The sequence below is a fragment of the Watersipora subatra genome, chromosome 9 (assembly GCF_963576615.1).
Source record: "Watersipora subatra chromosome 9, tzWatSuba1.1, whole genome shotgun sequence".
Classification (NCBI taxonomy): Eukaryota; Metazoa; Bryozoa; class Gymnolaemata; order Cheilostomatida; family Watersiporidae; genus Watersipora; species Watersipora subatra.
In genome coordinates this window covers 55,322,265-55,344,230 of record NC_088716.1, presented here as the reverse complement: position 1 = coordinate 55,344,230, position 21,966 = coordinate 55,322,265, and the positions used below count along the sequence as shown (strand labels likewise).

Below are 21,966 nucleotides of genomic sequence, written 5' to 3'. Positions count from 1 at the left end.
ACCTGACTATTTCAGTGCTTTAAAACTAGCTATTGTAATTTTCATTTACACCACTTAACGGTATGCTAAGGGTAAACGAGAAAAATGACAAACGCTTCAGTCTTAGCCTAAAGCCTTTTTTATCAGCATAAACTAGACATTAAACGGCCTTAACCTTAATATAGTTGTCAACTTTACTCCCAGTAACAAATACCACTATATTTTGCGAATATACTGCTTAGAAGCGAATATTTAAGTTCGCATTCATGTTATGTTTACTGCCTCGTAGTCAAGAACAATCGTATACTTTTTAATTTGGTTTTAAGATGGCTCATAATCAAGCAGTGATTTTTCTAGTTATTCGCTACTATAATACACGTGTACTTGCCATTTTATATATTTTGTAGACACGTTTAAATCAAGGAGTACGAGAAAAGTTAATTAAAAATACTACCGTAATTTGCTTAGCAATAACGAAAATGTGACTTGTAGTTAACCGGAAGTTTGAAACTCGGCAACGACAACGATATATGAGACTAATCGGTATTGGTTAATTTAGTTAACTATTTTGCTACGACAAATCGGATTGGACATTTCATAGAACTTATCGCTTTATAAGATTGTGTCACGCATTCGCCAAAGCATCCGCATGATGGAGCGAAAAGCCGTCGGACGAGTGAAATCACTTCGCAGCCATCTTTGTATGACAAATTAACTAGTTTAACTATCATTTCTTAACAAATTAGCAGAATGGCTTCAACATCAGCTGGTCGAGGCCGTGGTAATAGCAGGTACATTGTACTTCGTAAATATTCATGCTTGCCAAAGAAATTGAAAGGAAAGCTAACACAATGTAGACCTAATCGTAGAACAAAAGCGAAAATTCCAATAATTAGCGTTTCCGTCTGGATCTCTGGATCTGGATAAATTAGGTCCCAAGACCTCTTGAGCCGAGTAAAATGTGGGACCCTCTGACCACTGAATCGTAAAAATTGAGAGTCATTAAAATGAAAAGTTAATTTTTTTACTGTAAGATTTATATCTAAAATTGATTGTTAAAAATCCACCCTAAAAGTATGCACGTTATAGCACCATATTAGAACGACAGTTTCATGTGCCTATCAAAATATTGTTAAACCCATTTATTCAATAAAAAATTTACATGAAAAAGCTATAGTAATATTAGTTTTTTTTTTTAAAATCATCAAGAATTTCTCCTGTGCGAATTTCCCTTGCCGTTCGTACTAAAAAACTCTGTAAAAACAAGCTTGACTCACAAGCAGTAGCATTGTAACCCTGAGTGCGAGTACTCATACTGTGAGTTGAGCTCTGCATAAAATTTAAAGTGTCCTCAAAAGAAGGAAGCAAATAGTTATCTGTTGTAACACGACAAAATAAAGAAATTCTTTGCAATTGCCTTCTTTTTTGAAGTGAGGTCAGCCCCGCTTCAACTTTGCTGTCAGTCACTGAAATATCTCGACCCTTGATGTTTTTTACAAAGCGAATAGCTTTACTTTGGATATTCTCTAATTGAGTAGAATGAGATTTAGTTACTGGGTCCCATACCTCCGCAGCATATTCAAGCAAGGGCCGACAAATAGTCTTATATGCAAGCAGTTTAATTTTCTGAGGAGCACTGTAAAGTGAGTGCTTGAGTAGACCCAGAATGCGTAGTGCCTTTGTATACACTGCAGTAATGTGGTGATGCCATTTCATGTCCTGTGAAATAATGACTCCCAAGTATTTAATTGTGGTGCATGCGTTTAAGACACTCTTGTCAAGTTTGTATATGTACGCGTTCAGTGTTTTGTCTCCAAAGGATATAAAGTTACTCTTTCCTGCATTAAATCTCATCTTATTTATTTTTGCCCATGATGTTAAACTATTTAAATCATCCTGCAGTTCAGCCTGTTCGCCAGGGCCAGTAATGGGATGGTATATTAGAGTGTCGTCAGCAAACAATCGAATAGTGCTGTTGGACACACAGTCCACAATGTCGTTGATAAAGAGTATAAACAATGCTGGTCCCAACACACTACCCTGCGGGACACCAGATGTGACAACAGTCAAATCAGAGTTTTCGCCATTCAGAATTACTCTCTGATATCGCTCACTAAGAAATGATGAAACCCACCGAATAATAATAGGATTGATCTTAAGTTTAATCATTTTACTTAAAAGTAATTGGTGGTCTACTACGTCGAAAGCCTTCGAGAAGTCTAGAACTATGGCATGAACAGAGACACCTTTCTCAATACTTTTCAGAATGTCGTGAGTTACCGTAGCCAGCTGAGTAACGCATGACAACCCTTTACGGAAACCATGCTGGTTTTCGTGTAAAATCTCATCAAGCTGCTTACTCAGATGATGATGAACAATGTGTTCAAGGAGTTTGCAGCATATGCATGTAAGAGACACCGGTCTGTAATTTGAGGGACTGCTTCGGCCGCCCTGTTTGTAAATGGGGGTCACATGCGCCAATTTCCACTCATCTGGTAGAGCTCCGGTTTGAATAGATTGGTTAAAAATACATACCAAAATGTCTGCAGTTTTGTCTAAATTAATTGACAAGTACTCCTGGGTTATTTTGTCTGGTCCTGGTGCCTTTCCAGACTTGAGAGATTTTAAAAGATTTATAACTCCTTCCTTGTCAATCTGGATATCAACAGCACTATCTACAGAGGGCAGATTTGGTAGTGGAGACGACTTTGTAAAAACACTATTGAAAAAATTATTAAGGGTATTGGCAATATCTACCGAGTCCTGTGTTAGTGCTCCGTTTGCTTTTTCCATAGACATTATTTGATTGCTGTTTCCTTTCAAATCTTTTACATATCTATAGAAAGGTTTTGAGTTCCCACAGCTTAGTGGTTTGTACAATCTGTTCGTCATGTACGATTTTTTCAGGGCTTTGAACATGTTTTTGTTAGAACGTCTCAGGTTTTTATATTTTGCCATCGTGCTTTGGTCCTTTGTTTTTTTATATAAGGAGTATAATTTCCGTTGTTTATTGCATGCCCGCCTAGCCATACTATTGAACCATAAAGGTTCATTGTCATTCTTAATTGTGCACTTGCGTGTAGGAACATGACTGTCAACAGCATTGTGTAATCCAGTTGTGAAAGTTGACCATAAGGTATTCATATCTGCCCCTTGGTTAATCTGATCTTTAATCTCTGTGTAAACAAGATCTAGGTCATCACTAAATTGTGCAAAGTCCACTTTGTGGAATAGTTTAACAGGTGGTCTAAGTGACTTACTTTTCTCAGTCTGAGTGGCAAGGATCTTAGCTTCAATCATGAAGTGATCGCTAATTCCTGGTTGGATAACGCTTACATTTTCAATTTTAAATGCCAAGTCTGTACATAGTAAGTCCAGTGTGTTGCCAGCTATATGTGTAGGCTCATGAATGAGTTGTTCTAGATTGTGCTCTGCCAGTAAATTAATAAAATCAATATAAAAAGGCCTCCAAGAAGTCGACAACTCCACTTTGTTCCAATTAATACCAGGTAAATTAAAATCTCCGGTTATGAGTGTTTTATTTGTGGGGTGGAGAGATTTGATGGTATCTATATATGACAAAAACGAGTTAAGATCATTATTTGATGGTGGCCTGTAGTAGCATGTTAAGTTGCAATACTCGTCGCCACAGAGTTTAAAACATATCGAAACCACCTCCGCGCTAGAATCACATGCAATCTCCCTGTGAGGAATACTAGCTTTAATGGCCACAAGAACTCCTCCACCATATAAATTCCGATCCCTCCTATATATTACTTTATCTTGAGACATAAACAACTGAGAGTTGAAAAAATTGTTATCTAAGTGAGTCTCGGTGATACAAATAATGTCATAGTCTACAGCCAGAGATTCAATTTCAGCTACCTTTCCTCGCAGTGATCTGGCATTTAAAGAAAGCAATCTTACACTACTCCCAGCAAAACCTACTGGTCCAGGTCCCCCACTCTGGTTACTTTTCCTTTCACAATTTTGAATATTTTGCCTGGATTGTTCGCTTTTGTCTCTTTTAGCTCCTTTCTCAGGAGAAAATCCGCCTCTTGTTCTTTTTTGTTAAGGTCAAGCCGAGCAAAAACCCCCTTTACCTTCTGATTGTTAATACGCGTCAGGAACTCCCATTTTTGGGGTTCACTACTCAAAGTTAGTCTGATAGGCCTGAATTTACCTTCTTTTTTTTGACCAAGTCTTGTTGTGTTTGTTTTAGATGTTTCGTGTTTCAAGTTACATTCTTTCAAAAATGTGGAAACTTTAGCGACTGATTCGTCTAAGGTTGTGTCTTGGTCTTCGGTCATGCCAAAGATAATCAGATTCTTTGATCTACTCTCATTAGTCATTTCGGTTCTGATGGAGCTAATTTCTGCTCTAATTTGAGAGGCCTGTTCAGTAGAGTTAGTTTCGATTTTGGCTACTGCTTCTGCATAGGATTTTTGCAGGTTGCCGAATTGCATCTGTATAGAGTTTGATACAATTTCTTGAATCTTATCGATTTTGGTTTCGATGTTGCCCAAAGCAATTTCATTTATTTGAGCTTGTTTGTTGGATGCCATGCTTGCTTTAAAGTTAGTGGCTTTGCATGGTTTGCAGATGTACAGTATAGCATCTGTAGGACTACGCTGTATTTCAGCATATAGTTTAGGTGACATTCTGTCATCACAGTCAAAGTGGCTCCACATTTCACAAAAGTCACACATAAGAGCCTTTTGACTAGAGAGAACTGAATTCTTACAACTAGAACAAGCCTGTTTAGAAAGACCACGAGGTGAATCAACTGAAACTGGTGAATCACGGATGCTCTGTGAGCTAGAATTTTTTGATGTTCTGCCCTGACTCATGATTGCCAAGGCTATATAACTGAGTAATAAAAACAAAATTAAAAATCAGGGACTCAATAAAATTTAAAAGTGCCCCACTCAGTATTTCTTTCAAATAGCACTAGCAGCGTCTGAAACGGCCGAGCTGCCTAACCTTCACTCTAAATCAAATATAATGTTAGTTGGAAAGCATAGAAAAGAAAAATAAAGTGATATATAAATAGGTAGAAAGTAAAAGGTAGTAGATAAAATGGGATTTTGTCTGGAATTTTCATCAAAATTTGAAGAGAGAGATTTTTTTGCGACCTGCTCACTCAAACCGGAACCGGAAAACCGTCGATTGAAAAAAAACGCGTGTGAACATTTGTTTCTATTTTTCGGAGTTTTTTGCAGCTGATATATGTTCAATAAATCACAAGCAGTCTATTACAAAATGTCTTGTGTAAAACATTAGCAAGTAGGCATATAGTGCATTTGGGTAATGAAAGGGCGTAGTGACTACTCGTAGTATGTAAAATTACATATCGGTGTAGTTTTTCGTCTTTCCTCTATAGTTATCTTATCGCCCTTGGGCGCTTTAAACGAAATTCAAATTAATTTGCATATTATTTGTTCGGCTGCAAGGCCTATTAATAGTGTTAGCAAACTTAAGTTTAGTTGCACATTGACAAAATAATAATTGCAAAATATTGTGTGAACTTGTAGTGGCCTGTTTTGTAAGTGATGTGAATTTTGAACTGGCACTGCATCATTTACATTGATGCCTTCAGTAAATTTCACTTTATCTTGTATAACTTGCGTTTATTATGGTGGATCTTTGATAACAAATCTGGTAATATATTTATCTTACGCAATATAAATTATTCTTTTTTACTGATTCACCAATTTATTACCATTTGGGAAGGTAAAAAGAAAACTTTGTACAGCTAAAGCCCTCGTAAGCATGTATATTCAATGTTGCCATTCATGGCACCACGTTTAGGCAAAACATTTTGAGTGAGGGAGGCTTCTTACTTGCGCTCTACAATCCCTTCTTACCCTTTTATTGCTTTGTTTAGAGAACAACAGCAAACAAGTTAAGTTCTTCGACGTATGGTAAACAAGAACCGTCATTGTATATCCATTATACCTCAAACCTTCATTTGAATGCCATGGCGTTCCTATTTGGCAAACATTCCCCTATAGTGGCGTTTTATTAGAGGTGACATTCTAATAAAGGGTGACGTTGTATTTTCCAAACATCTCGTTAGTATTTCCGGAAGGTTAATTTAACTCTGTCACGGGCAAAATTAATGTCTATTATAATTTGCACTCTCCTACTGGTGGAGCGACATTAACCCCTTTAGATGCAAGCAATATGCTAACTTACTTCCAATTTGTCATATCTCTTAATAAATATGCGCGGAAAGGCTGATACATGTTTTTACCAGTTGATATTTATTTTTTGCATTTAACCTGCATTGATACTATAGATTACAAATTACAAAACATTTGTTTTGTAATTTGTTGGAGCTTTCGATTTTTTATTTCATTCTCGATTTGAAGGCATATTCTTTATTTTATAACTATATTTAACAAAGTTGCAAAAAGCTCATTGCACTCATCGATATGTTTGCTACAGTTTGCGGCTGCAAACTGTAGCACTGTAGGTGAGTCAGGTGTAACAATCTCATAATCATCATCTTCTCTATTAAAATCAATACATCATCCATACCATTGTTGAACATTGAGCGATTCCTTGGCCTTTACGAACTTTGCTCACTTAGCCCCCTCATCCTCTCGTTCTGTCTACATTGTAATTTTTAAGAGTCCTTCCTTTTTGATATTGCTGATAGCTTTTGTCCTGCGTTAATCTTCTCGGTTCAAAATTTGTCTCGAGGTTTCCACATTTTCCCTTGCTTTTGCAAGTTCATTGTAAGGCTCATAAAATTTATAAAAACCTTTAGTGAAGTTGTTAACAAAAACATTTTGCTGACCAGAGTAATGTTGACATCCAAAATACTAAAAGTGAATGTTTATCGCAATGGCTCGAAATAAAGTGAGCTTCTGAAATGATAATCGTAGTCATGATAGCTTATAGGGCTGAAAAGTTTACATCTCAAACACACTTAATTTTTCATATCTACAAGCATCTCTTGCGAAATGAAGGAACAAAAACTGTTCTAAGTAATGATGTTAGGTGTGAGTTATATAAAGCCACTAGCTGTGCTACCTGGTGTTACCCGGTTAACAAAAAGTTTTTGGTCAGAAAATTGTCTTTAACATATATAGCAAAATTTTTCATTCTAACTTTCAAACTGCATATCACGAGAAAAGTATTTTCTTTAGTTGAAATAAATTAAGAGAAAAAAATAAAAACAACTGTAAAGGTTTTCAAACTTTGTCAAACAATTGTAACTTTAAAACTTAATATGAGGAAAATGTTTTGTGCAGGTCAATTTAAAAAATAAAACAACTATAAGGGTTTAGATGTAAATGTGAAATAATTATCAAGTAATAGCTAAATTAAGTCGGTTTTGCTACGATTACAATAACAGATGATTCCGTAATGATACAATTAATACGAATTGAGAAAACAAAATAAAAGTCCTGAGTATGTTGAATTATAATACCAATTCTTGCATAGAAGTGTTTGTGTATAAAAGAAGGTTACTGTTCCACCAGAAGCTATCCATCATAACTTTGAGTACGACGATACTAGTACCTTTTGATACTGGCACCTCTCGATACTAGTACAAATGTAAAAATGAGATATCGTACTGTCTTTGTCTGACCGAACGGAGAGAGAATGTCAAAGCTCTTCCTACAGAGATAATATAATTGTCCGTGCAAGAAGAATTGGCCTTGACCACAGGTATAGTAATTAAACTTTACGAAAAATATTTCTTAGCAGGAGCATCGTAACGCGTGGGCGCAATGCCAAAATAATTAGCATGTGCATATACGGTATAGGGAATCTGATAACGTCATTAAAGCACATAAATTACATAATTTTTTTATTGTATATTTCAATACATCAGAGTCTTGGCTTTCGAATGAGCTATTGTTTGCCATGGTAAGACAGACATTAGTTGGTGTTTATAGGATTTCCCCAGAGCTCTACCGCGAAAAGTTTACTGGCATAATCTCGAAAATTGTGACGTCACAATTCTCATATTCGTTGTTGTGTGCTCTTACCGCTTATTTATCAACTACGATAATGACGCTAGTGGCAGGCGAAGGTAGGACAACTCCAGAGAACGAATGAAGATGACAAAGGAATCAGTGTCATTAGTTCTCCATGTACATATTATTTCTATGATAAGTACCTCAGACTCCAAGAACCATACTATATTTTCCCGATGATATTATGCACTAGCTCTTTATTTTTAATGTGATGTTGAGGGTGATGACTGAGACTAATTAATTTCAAGCATTGCATGATCTCGTGAAAGTGTGATTGACATTTAGTCCTAGGGCCACGCCACCGCAGGTCATAATTTAATCGATGTGATTTCATTACCTTTATCAACGACAGTACATTTATTGAAGCATAATTAATTAACCCAGAACATGCGTTTGTATTGGTCGGGCGTTAGCACTATCGCGGGCATTGTTGATTATCTAGAATCTTAGTTTATTATTAGTGCTCTCCGGGTTTAACAGCACCGATTGTCACAGAAAAATGCAGCCTCAATGGCAGCGAAAGAGATCGACGACCTAAGGCTAAATGAGAATTATGACGTCACATTTTGAGTACCTGAGCCAAATGTTGTTTTTTTGCAGGATGTACTTTTGACACCCCGTTTTTCATAGTTCCATCCTTCTTTGTGTATTGAATATAGGCTCATTCGAAAGCCAAGACTCTGATGTATTGAATAATAAAAAAATTATGTAATTTATGTGCTTTAATCAAGGTGCCTTAACCCTTTGGCTAAGTTGAAGTCCTGCAAAAACACCCGAAAGTCGTGTGGTTTATTTTTAAAAATTCAATAAACTTGGTATTTTATAAACATGCATAGCTCAAACTGGAATTTATTTCTATTAAAAACCTTTTGTACATAAACATTCATTTACAATGTACTATTACAAAAAATCTACAACTGTGTACAGTTGTCCTTCTATAAAATGCTTGAAAGCATTCCTCTCGGTAGAGTCCTACGCTACATCGTAGCCGTGCGAGCTATCATAACGATCACTTTTCGCTTTATCTGTATATTCAAAAGTCCAAAAAGTTTGCATCACTTCTATCATCTGAATTATTTTTTATACTGATCAGACAAAAAATCGCCAACGATCACAGGATCAAAGAAATTGTTATTTTACCGTTTTGAATGTCCGGCCGATGTTGACCGGTTTTTCCAACTTCCATTTTTTTCCAAGGAGGCGCAATTTCTTTAGCTTTTAGCACAAGACAACGCCTCTCGGATAATTGTTTCTTGTTGCAATTTATCGGCTAATATCTTGTTGATGATATTTAAATTTTACTAGCGTTCATATCCTTTGTTTTACGTTACTAGGCGACAGCTTCATAAACATCTACTAAAAGCAACATAAAAGTCGTTTTCCCATGCAACCGATAAACAACATTTTTGTTGTTTCTCCATTCAAAGGGATAAGTAGCTCAGCAGTAGAGCGCTTGGGTAAAAATTTTCCGGATACATTTGTCGTGAATACAAATCCATCAGAACCCGTGATTTTAATTCAAAATTTTAATAGCTATAGCTGGAACTACTTCCTCATCCACACACACTTTGAGAAATATAAATGTATATTAGCTGTGCTACCGGCTTTGCTCGGGTAATAAAAAAATCGTTGGACAGAAAATTGATTTGTATTTAACATATAACAACATTTCCCATTCTAACTTTCAAACTACATATCATGAGAGAATTGTTTTGTGTAGTTGAAATAAATTATGAGAAAAATAAAAAAACTGTAAAGGTTTTAAAACTTTGTCAAACAACCGTAACTTTCAAGCTGTAACTTTCAACTCAGGCACATTGCCAATGGAAAATTCTAGTAAGCTGCTTAATAAGATAGGCTTCTAATGGCGGTAAGCCATGACTTTGCGTCTTCATTGTTGTCCAGCTACAACTATTCTAATAATTGCTATAGCCGGAAAATCAAACCTAGAATACACATATGGACATACTTTGAGAAATATATATATAGATAGAAGATAGATTTATCATTGTGTGGAAGGGTCCAAACAAAGCCATACGAATTAACCATGGGTTAGAGCTATCCTTGGACAAGTTGTCCAAGTTTGATTCTTTTTATATTAATTACACCTCTGTGCGTTGTAACGTGAAAATTGTTCAAACAGGTATTGCGAAAAAAAACTTTTTATATGTGTCGTTGTTTTCTACACAACAATTCATTTGTAGCTTGATACATAAAAGGCAGGTTATTACATCAACCATGTAATCATATGGACACATTGTTTTTAGGAGAGATGTATTACAATGCAAAAATCATCCGGATGCATCCTTAATTGAAGACTATCATGCTGGTGATATGATTTGTTCATTATGTGGGCTGGTTGTTGGAGACAGAGTTATAGATGTGGGCTCTGAATGGAGAACCTTTAGCAATGACAAGAATTCAAAAGATATGTCTCGTGTTGGAGCAGCAGAGGTATAACATCCATTTATTTTTTGGTATATATATAAGTCTTGGTTTACTCGGGTTTGTCTCCAGTAAGATCTAACCTTAAATTTACTTTTTGCTCATTCTGTGGAGTACAGTGCACCTCGGGTTACGATTATCCTGTGATACAGTTTTTTCTCCTTACAATGTCATACACCATGTTTTTCGTCCTCGTCTTACAACATCAACAGAAATTTCTCTCAAAATCAAATTTGGTCGTCGGTGTTCTGAATACGTCGTCAGAATAACAAAGATGCCAATATGCTAGTCGCCAAAATCCCTCTCACAACACCTGAATGAGATACGATGCTCGTTCTCTCTCAGTTCAACGTTATTCATTATACATTACAGTGAAAACGAAACCAGAAATAGACCAGTGATAAAATTTTAGCCTATGACTAAGTTGAAGCTTGTCTTAGTAAAATACATACTAAAACTTAGCTTCAAGTATGTGTTTAGTAAGCTAAATTCATTAAATTTAAATTCAACATTTATGTTATACGTTTGTCTCGGAGGTAAGAATGTAACATTACATAGTACATTGTAATTTTAAATTTTATTGTTGATCATAACCACTAAATACACTAAAGTTACTGTAGGTGACTAGAGTTACTAAGGTTAACATACTATTTTATTACTAATTTTTAATATGTGCAGTAAGTATATGAAATTTTGATGGTTTTTGTCAGGAGTGTTTGCATAACTGTTTGCATGATAATTGCTATGGGTTTCTATACCCCTCCATATGGCGTCTTTGCCTTACGATGCCAACACTGAAACAAATTAATCTCGTATGATCAGATATGGGGAGAGTTTAATAAATTGTGTCCTACTTCATGATAAACTTTCGAGTCTTTATTCTTTGTCAAAACCAAAGCCAGGAGTTTATGATGAACATTGATAGAGGATTTTTGCTTTTGAGGAAACATAGACAGTCTTTGGCTTTAAACAAAAATTGACACTTGATTTATTAGTAACTTACATGTTTGTTTATCATTAAGTGAGGAGCCCTTTGCACTGCTAGCCAGTATATATATATTTACTTCTTTGGAGTTGTGTTGCCTCTTAGACAACCATTCATGTAGTGTCAACTCATGCGAGACTGCCTTGTTCTAGAACTCACTATTGGAAGGAGGTGATCTCACCACAATGATACAGACCTCAGGTGGATATGGCGGTGATGACTCAGGATACAAGAACAGAAAAAATGTAATAGTATTTATAAATATTACACAAATCTATTGTATTATACATAATATTTACTACAAGGTTGGGTGTCATTTTCCGGGTAGTTGGTGGAGGCAATCTTGCAGCATTACGTGATGCGATCATGAAATACTCAAGGTTAAACTTTTGCATCTCTCTATTCACAAAGTGTGTGGAAATTCTACAATTTAAAATGATAATTATGATTGGGTGATGACATGAATGTTCAAAGGATTCTTTTAAGTTTGTAACATAGAGTTTTGGGAAAATAAATAAAATATATAAGCATCCCTGGCTCTTTGTTTTTTAGTTTGCCTCACATTTATATTTTTACAAGCAGTATCAGATATTCAACCCACTACATGGTACACTCAAACATCCACTTAGGAAGTTAATCCGTGTTGCTTCACATGTGGAAACCTTCATATGTTAAAACAAATATTCTCATACGGATACATTATGCTTCGATTAATTTGTTCCGTTAACAATACTCCCTATTTTGCTGGATTCATCCAGCACCTCAATAAACAATGAGAAATACTCCGAGTGAATTTTTCCTTCAGTGGTATGTCGCTGACCTGGTAATTACTTCGTTGATGACTCACCCGGTTTAGCATTTGTCATAAGGCAATCAGTTGGTTATCATAGCCTGGAAACATAAAAATTGTTATACAGATTATCAACTACAATTGTTAACTGTACGTAGCCATGCATGCCCTCACCCGCTGTCAATAGAATATAGCCAGCTCAGTTTTCACACACCCTCATGTACCCCAATCAAGGCAAGCACAAAGATAGGTTTCTTAAGATTGTGCGGAGTACGAAAACCTCACATGTACCCACTACGGGTAGAAGATTCAAAAGTACCTTTGGAAATCTGTTAGTGTGCTTGTTCTTAGCTAGGTTAACCAATAATATCAAAAAGTTTTAAATAATATGGAGTACTCCTTTGTTTGATAAAAAGTAGCTTTTTATAAATGTTTTAATAATGGTGAATCAATGTTTTGTGTTTGTGTCACATTTGTGCTCCGAGTAAGGAGAATGAATGAACATTTTTGGTTATATTCATACTGTCAGCAGTTTTAATTAGCTGTTTTAAATGAGCCGCTATTAACATTAAATTATTTAAGTTGAAAAAATTTTTAAAAATTAGTTTTGTACTCTGGTTATTAATTTTTAGCAAGCACCCCAATATGGCGCGCTGCCCATTGCCCAATATACAGTATGGGGGATTTTGTATTCATTGGCTTATTGTTGTGTGACACGCCGCTTATTGGTAATCAGGTGTCGAGCTCAGACAGGAATCTGATGAATGCTTTTCGAGAGATGTCACAGATGGCTGACAGGCTTAACCTTCCCAGCAACATAGTGGAACGAGGCAATCGTCTCTTCAAGCAGATACATGACAGCAAAGCACTCAAAGGCGGTGCAAGCAACGATGCAATCGCCTCTGCTTGTGTCTACATATCCTGCCGACAGGAAGGAGTGCCAAGGACATTCAAAGGTATGAGTGTAACAGCTTTTTCTCTGAACCGTTCGCTCAATGGTTTGTATAAATATCATGCGCATTGATTGCTTTGCAGACATTTGTAAATTAGCTTAGTAAGTTTTGATGATAGAAAGTGCAGGTATGTTAAATTGTAAAACTTTGTAATTTTAATTAAGCATTATTTCTTTTAAGATGAAAGAGTGATTTTTCTAATGTTCTCGTGTTGTGTCTTTATTATTGATATGTTGTCTCATATTTTCTGACATCACTTACATGTGCCATATTTGCCTCATATTACTATTATATTGTGTCACTGACATGGCGTTCTCTCCTTTACAGAAATTTGTGCAGTCAGCAAGGTATCAAAGAAGGAAATTGGCAGGACATTTAAAAAGATCATTCGAACACAGGAAACAAGCTTAGAGCTTATTACCACAGGGGATTTCATGGTAAGACTCACTCGACAACCTTATCCGTTGCCACTTACATTCACGCCTCAAGTTCACACAACACAACAGTTCCTTATTCGCATGTTATATTGGTCATAGGTCATCAAGGTTGCTATACGATTATCTTTATGCTATTCTAAACATGTTTTTGTTAGACACGCTGAAGCTCTCTTTTGTAGTCATAGTTGCGTGTTGTACTCATATTTTAGCTGAAGTTGTCTACACATATATTTACATGCTACATGTGAAGATAACTCCCATATTTATTTGTATTAGCGTATAAAAACATTTTCTATCTCGTTAAGTATTGTTATTAATGATTGTTTTTACGTCATATGTCAGCTTTTTATTGCGACTGTGCTGGGCTCATGTTCATTGTTGCTTATGAAGGTGAGAGGATATCATTTGTCATCAAATCAACAACCTACAGCCTGTTGACACATCTCATATATTTGTTTACAGTCACGATTCTGTAGCAATCTTAATCTGCCGAATTCAGTGCAGCGCGCTGCCACATACATTGCCAAAAGAGCAGCAGAATTAGATCTCTGCTCAGGCAGAAGTCCTATATCGGTGGCGGCAGCAGCCATTTATATGGCCTCACAAGCGTCTGATCAGAAGAAAACACAAAAAGGTAAGTTTCACATATACTCAGAGTTTGCCCATTATTCACGGTGCGGTAAATACCAGGGGTACTTACCAGTATTTACTGTTCTGGGAAAAAGGTGTTCATTCGGAAAAACTGGGATAAAATGGAAAACAGTATGAATATATACAATTTTTAAAAAGAAATTTTAGCTATAGTTTGTTAGATTGAATATTGTATTTAGATTTATAAAACATATTTGTATTTTTATTTCTAGTAATAATATGCATATACTGTAATACATATGCATATAAATCTCAAAGTTTTCCGTTGTCTGTGTGAATATCTGTCTGTCCAGCTATAACTATTAAAATCTTGGAATTGAAAGCTCACTGCCTGAATGACTTGTACTCACTGTGATTGCTACCGCAAGTTTGTAATCTAATCGTCTTACGATGAGTCCACAAAGGCTCTTACGATTCATAGCTCTTACTACATACTTTATACACCCTTTTTCCAAGTTTACACGCTAAATTACGTTATAATTGAAACTGTATTAACTCTCAGGAAAATGATAGAGTTTCATACATATTCTTTCCGGGCTTCGTCTTCGAGTTTCATAGAAACTTTTTCAGCCTCATCGTACTAAGGTTAATTTGTTTTCCGCAAAACGATAGCAACAATCATTCCTCTCAAAATTAACTTTGGTTATTGTATCTCAGTTCAGTGGCGTCCATTATGGTAAAAACAGTTTCGCAAACAGATAAGTGATAAAATTTTGGTTTAAAGTTTACTAAAATGCATGCTAAAAGTTCCTCTAAGTATGTTTTTAGTAAGCTAAAGTCATGTAAAGTTAGATTCAGCATTTATGTTATCTGTCTGTCTTGAAGGTAAGAACTATACATGTAGTACATTGTAATGTTACATTTTCTTGTAGATCATAACCACAAAATGCACCAAGTTATTGTAGGTAACAATAGTTACTAAAGCTAACATGTTGTTTCGTTACTATCTTTTAATGATGATGATTTTTACCAGGCAGTGATTGCATTAGATAATTAATATGGGTTTCTATATCACTCTACACTTCTATAGGATATTTTCAATTTATGATGCCAATACTGAAAAGAACTAAAATCATATAATCGTATACCAGATAATTTTCTTATAATTGTAGCAAAACAGACTATATTTAGCCATTACTTGCTAATGATTCTACATTTAAACACCTTTACAGTTATATTTTTCTTCTTAATTTATTTCAGCAAAACACTTCTTTCATGATATGAAATTTAAAAGTTACAGTTGTTTGAAAAAGTTTGAAAACTTTTACCATTTTATTTTTTTCTCTTAATTCATTTGAACTGCCCAAAAAAACGCTTTTCCCATGATATGAAGTTAAAAAGTTAAAATGATAAATAAATTTTTTGTCGAAAGACTTTTTTATTACTCGGGCAACGCCGGGCATTCAGTAGTATTTTTATTGTACAACAGATATACGTGGTGAAACATTCATTTTCAAATTACATGTAAATATCGAAAGACACAACTTGCAATATTGAACTTAGATGAAAAATATAATTTAAAATAATAATTGTAACCGCATGTATGATAATTATACAGATAGTATTCTATAGTTTCCCTCTATTTACACTCACTCTTTCTTTGCAATTTTTGCAGATATTTTCTGAGAGTTTTTTCTACAAGCTGATATATTTTACTTGCAGTTATTGCATGCAGATCCTATAATCTGAGCTGCAATTTTTTGTGCTAAAGGATTTTTTAAAATGCTAAATTTGAATACATTTTTGGATTATATAAATATATTGTATAAAATTTCATTGCACTGATTCATATGTTTGCTACAGTTTACAGCAAAACTGTCGGTTTATGTGCAATAGAAGATAAGTTTTGAGTTTCGATCTATCAAAAGCCCAGTTTTGGCAATGGCCATATCAAATGGTATGTTAAAAGTTTGCAAATATATCAGTTATATAATAATTTATTAAATGATACAATACATAATTATTCAAAAACAAGGGACATAAACAATGTTTACATTCAGAAACAAACCAAAACTTGTAAAAAAATTGTATAAAGTATTATTTGCTTGGCGTCCACTCCCATTTGCGATCTGACTTGCTCTCGTTTTGCCTCATGTCACCTTCTGGTTGTTCAATATCTTCTAAAGGGTCTTATGACCTGAAATCCTCTTCTGCATTGCTGAATTAGACGATATTAGCGAACAAACAATTTTTTAGCAGAACAAAACTTTTACGCGTAGCCATTTTTAATACATATGAATAAATTTAATACATAATGTATTACTCTTCACTTAATGAAAGAGAAACTTCTAGCCACTTCTAGCAAATGTAAATAGTACATTTATTATTTCGTCTTGTTCAGTACAACAATCGCCAATTTTTAATTGTGAGGGAAATTATTGTTAATATCGTATGGTAGAATGGCAGTATGGTGAAGACGGAAAAGTCTCGCGTTTCATAAAGTCAGGCGAAAAAATATTTTATAACAGGAGCATCATAATATGTGGGCACAATGTATCAATTAATGTCATTTAGAGTGTGCAATCGAGAAAAGGGTGTGCGGTATATGATAGAATTCTAAGGACTGTGTAGCTCAATGGTTAAATGCGTGGTTAAAAACTTGGGGTTGCAATCTTCGTGAGTTCAAATCCAGCACGAAGCGAGCTTTTCATTCCAAGATTTTAATAGCTATAGCTGGACAGACACTGAGATTTATGTATAATACAATTGTGAGAAACTTTATTGGCACAGTGAATACAGTTAGGTGTGTTCAGTTTCAATGGCAGCAATATGTAGCTATAGGTTGCTTGATATTACAAAAGAGGCATGATTATTTATGGCTTATTGGCAAACGCACTTTTTCTTGTTTTAATTGGAATCAGAAGACTTTATGAGGACACAGTAGGAAGAATTTCCACTTATTTAGGCAATTATAGCAGACCTATTTCTACCAATTGCAAAAAATTAAAACAAGAAACTCATAAAAAAAACAAGGGTGACACTGGTGAGTTTATGTACAAATATTTATATTGGAAAGCATGGTTTGCACTGAGGAAATTAGGGACCCTGAATAAAGCAGAGTAAAAAATGTCTGTTGTGATAAGAAGGTGAGGCAATGCCTAATCTGCTCCAATCTTACGTAATAAGTGTATTCAGTGTTTTTTATCGCAAACGTGTTTTCCCTTCCAATGGAGACCATAACTCTTAAGTTACAATTAAACATTTTCATTATCTATCCTATGTGGGCCATCAGAATCATGTTGCTACTATGCTATTACTATGCACGCAGCATTCATGTGTGTTTAATATATTTTGCTGGAGAGAGGCATTGCAAATGTTGGTCAAGATTATTTACTGAAGTGATTAACAATTTGGATCTGTCAGTAATCTAATCTCATAGTCAAAAAAGATGTTAAACTTAGATGTCACTTCATCACCGAGGTTTTTTGGTATGAGCAACCTAATTGTGCTGCTTTTCATTTATAGTACAGTAGATGAGATTAGACGTTCCTACAACGCTATCGGGATGTTACGTTATACGAATAGTGGTTCGTATAACGTAAAATTTAAAATACATTTAAATAGCCTAAACTGTTCCAAGATCTTCCCAAACTTACCCCTTTTTCTCCTGTCAAAAGGCGAAAAACTAGATGTAACTCTTTAACTTTATGACGGTACAGTAACTATGCTATTATTGGTTTGTATTGACACCTTTTCTCTTTTCCTTACCATTTTCACTCGGGTTAGAGTTCACGATTATGGTAATTTTGCAATAAGTTAATGGCAGTGCACATCTTCAATGTCAATTTAATCCTTTCGCTGGCTAAAACTCTTCGAAAAAATATCCGAAGTCGTGTAATTTTTTTGTGTACAATTCAATGAAGTCGGTATCATATGAACATACATGTCTTGTGCTGATATTGACTGGATGGTTTTGGATGTGATGCTTGCTTTTGAAGTGCCGTAAAACCTCTAAGTAAAACCTCTAATTGAACGCCTTGGCGTTCTATTTTTCGACCTCTCCTCAATGGTGGCAGTCAATTGGAGGCGGCGCTCAATTGAAAGAGGCGTTTGGAGCGCAATTGGAGGCGTTCTATTTTTCAAATGGCTCGTCAGAATTTTGGGAAGATAAATTCAGCCCTTTTACGGACGAAACGAATGTCGCCTATATTTTGCCCTCTTCTTTCGTTGGAGCGATATTAAACTTTTTTGTTTGCAATAAATTTGCTAACTTGCCTACAACTTGTCAAAGATCTCTTAATAAGTATGCATTGAGAAACTGAGAAATATCTCTACCAGTAAATATCTAGTGCATGCAATTAACCTGCGATGATATTATAGCCTGTTTCCTGTTTTGCAATCTGTTGGAGCTTTCAATTTTTATTTCATTATAAATTTGAAGACATATTTTTATTTTATATTTATATTTACCAATGTTGCATAAAAGTCATTGGCTCAAATTCGGGCATCACGCGCGTCACCACTTAAGTTAGTAACATTTTTCCAACCAATTAAAGGCTGTGTGATTATATATGCTTTATTTTTGTATCCCTTAGAAGTAGTGACTGGTGTATTAGAGCTAAAAGCACGAGTGTTGCTTGTATTGGAGTTGCTATTAAGAGGCACTTTTCTAGTATTCACAACAAAAGCACAAGTGGATATAACATTATCGATGTTCGAGCTACCATGACTTTTCTCTGTATATTCGGAAGGTTTTAGAGTTGACATCGCTATTATCATGTGAGTTATTATTGTATTGATCAGTCAAACGATCACTGACCACCACAGGATCAAATAAAAGTTTTATTCCTTCGTTTCGAAAGCCGAATGACAATATTTTAAACTTAACAGCATTCATATGCTTTTTTATTGTTACTAGGCCATGGCCTTATAAATTTCCACCAAAAACGACGTTGTTTTTCCCCAGCGAAAGGGTTATGTGGATTTTTTAACTTTCTAGACAGCAAGGTCTATGCTGCAAAAAAAAAGTAATAAAATATATTTTATTTGTCTAAAATAAAGTGAAACAAAAATATACTATATTTACTATAATAAAAGCGTTGTCTATCTGTTTGTCCTTCGACTAGTCGATTTATTTGTCTGTCGACTATTTGGGTTAGAATAAAAGATAGCTTTCAACGAGATCCAATTCATGACATTCAGCTTGTAGACCGATACTCTAACGCATGCACTGATCAATTGCCTTGAGGTAGACTTGCAACAAAATTCACATTACAGTTATTTGGTATCAAAAGATTCACCATATCTTACTCTGTTGTGTTGTAGGTGCCAAATATATGGAAATATGATTACAAGCTCTTAAAAGCTCAAAAACGAAAAGCCGCTGTAGATTGGAATCTCTTTATTTCTCTGACGTAGTCATGAAATTTATTTATTGTCTTGTCACATGATGTTCTCACGTGAATTGAAAGGCCGATAAAAAGCTCAATATAAAACTTATCGTAGCACTGGTTTATGACAAACACTTCTGGTTTTACCGAAGACCCCGTATCAAATATAAATGCTCACTACTTTACAGTTTGGTTTCGGTTTGGTCTAATCGGCAACTCATAATCTGATCATGGGACCCAATAGGCCTACTTCGCAAATAATTTTTGCAGCACTTTTCGTCTATCACAAGTGACCAACAGGCTCGTCATGATTATCAGACAATGATATGTACTCCTTCAAGTTAAGGCTAAAAAATTAAATGAATTTTTTCGGTAAGTTATAAGATATCACTGCTAAAAGTAACAGCATTACAATGACGATAAAACAGACGCGTAAGAACAATAGACATGGTTTTATTGAATGCGTGACGTATATTTGTGAAAATATTTCGACAAATAAGCTTGCATGAAAGTGTAAACAGAAACCATCTACCACAGCTACGTCACATTTGAGCCATTTTGGAAAGATGGCTCAAATGGCCTCGTGTGGCTGCGATTAACTGTTCGTTTTTTAGCTTTTAAGAGCTTGTAATCACATTTCCACTTATTTTGCACCTACAACACAACAGAGTAAGACATGGTGAATCTTTTCATATCAAATAACTGTAATGTGAATTTTGTTGCAAGTCAACCTTTAAGTATTTCTGAATAATTGCGCGGCTACCTTTATTGGCTCCTCTAACAATTTCTCATGGCGAACTAGACTGCTAGTATACTAGCATATATAATAAAGATAACCCTATACGTTGTTATCTCTCCCGAGTGCAGCAAGTGAGAGAAAACAATATTTTCAAGGCTAACTATTGGACTCTCGTTATTGATTGAAATCAATTTTGAGAATTTGCACCGACTTGGCCCTGTAAGTTATATGGAATTTCTTCCGCATTGTGGAACAAACCTTTACATAAATTTGGAGCGTCTACTGTAGATACTAGGTGAACAGATCTCTGACTTGCTGACCCAATAATTGACAGCTTATAACAGGAGACGCCCATGCTCTAGGCGTGAATCATACGATATTCGGGGACCAGAAAGAATTACTTTTATGTGATATTTAATAGCCTACTCGCTAGTGTTGCAATTACCACAGGGCTGAGTATTGTGGCTTAACTTTTTCTCATTGTGTACGGTATTCATTGCAGAGATAGGAGACATCGCTGGTGTTGCCGAGGTAACAATAACCAAGTCATACAAGAAAATGAGGCCATCAGTCGGGGATTTGTTTCCTCCAGACTTTGACTTTAAGACTCCCATTGATGCCCTTCCTAAGCAGTGATTATCATTGATTAGCTCATCGCTTGTTTCTCTGACCTCAAGTCTAAATATGTATTTTATGCTGCCTTACAGGCATATACAGTCGCAGTTATAATCCTCCAGTTATTCAGTAATCTACGCTTTGGCGCCTTTTCTCTATACAATTCTTTGCTATAGTCTAATTCTGTGTAAATATTTATATCCATCTCGATGAGGATTGTTGATGTGTTGAAAGAGCAGGCTACGATTGTTTGTAAAATATTTATACTTACATAAAGATATATCTGTATTGGGATGAATCAGGCCAATTGATGTTATAGCTTCAACAGACTTTAATAGTTTTTGCATTCTTGTCCTCAATTGCCCTCACCAGGCAAACAACAATTTTGTTGTCCATTCATGGTAACATGACCAAAAAGTCAGGTCACTCTGCAGGTCACTTAGCTGCTGCCTCTAGGGCAAAGAAGTTGGTATAAACTTCAAGCTAAAAAAACAGTTATTTAGCAAACAAATATTACCTTTTATTTCTTTATATCTTATATTTCTGGACAACTGAAACTGGAAGAGACCAGGAATTGTAAGTTAATATATACTATCTATCGCATACATTTTATTATCTTTTGAGTTTGTTTCAAAGTTTTAATGCATATTTTGCTATTAAATGCTTGTATTGTATCACAATGTACTACATTCATTATGCAAGGAAGGAAGTATAACTTTTAGCCTTATGCCTATTATATAATCAATCATATAACCACATGTCAATGTACTCTGTTTTATTGTTTTATGTATTTTATTCACAAGCACTTATGTGTTTTACTATCATTTCTTTTGGTACATCTTGCTTTTATAATTTTACAGGGTACAATAATATACGCAATGAAATACAGTCAATTGCTTTGTTGCCAACACAATCCAGTAAATATGGTCCGGAAACAGTACCAATTCTAGGACTTTGGCCTAGCGGTTTCAAGTTATCATAATGGCTGAAGAGAATGACCCCAAAGCTTTGAAAGAACAGAGATCTAAACTCAGAAGCAAAGTGACAA

At 35.1% G+C, this 21,966-nt stretch overlaps 1 protein-coding gene across 1 annotated transcript; it reads left to right on the top strand.

Annotated features, from left to right (window-relative positions):
- Positions 1 to 614: 614 nt before the first annotated feature.
- On the top strand, positions 615 to 21,196 carry LOC137403745 (transcription initiation factor IIB-like). Its single transcript, XM_068089771.1, has 7 exons — positions 615 to 770; positions 10,241 to 10,427; positions 11,556 to 11,648; positions 12,930 to 13,149; positions 13,474 to 13,583; positions 14,046 to 14,217; positions 20,806 to 21,196. The coding sequence occupies exons 1-7, from the start codon at positions 730 to 732 to the stop codon at positions 20,937 to 20,939; spliced, it is 957 nt and encodes a 318-aa protein (XP_067945872.1). The 5' UTR covers positions 615 to 729; the 3' UTR covers positions 20,940 to 21,196.
- Positions 21,197 to 21,966: the final 770 nt, after the last annotated feature.

Excerpts from the sequence above, each read along its gene's own strand:
- LOC137403745 (XM_068089771.1), top strand. The coding sequence starts at position 730 with ATGGCTTCAACATCAGCTGGTCGAGGCCGTGGTAATAGCAG. Across the intron at positions 771-10,240 it reads CGAGGCCGTGGTAATAGCAG|GAGAGATGTATTACAATGCA; the intron begins GTACATTGTACT and ends CATTGTTTTTAG. Across the intron at positions 13,584-14,045 it reads TTACCACAGGGGATTTCATG|TCACGATTCTGTAGCAATCT; the intron begins GTAAGACTCACT and ends ATTTGTTTACAG.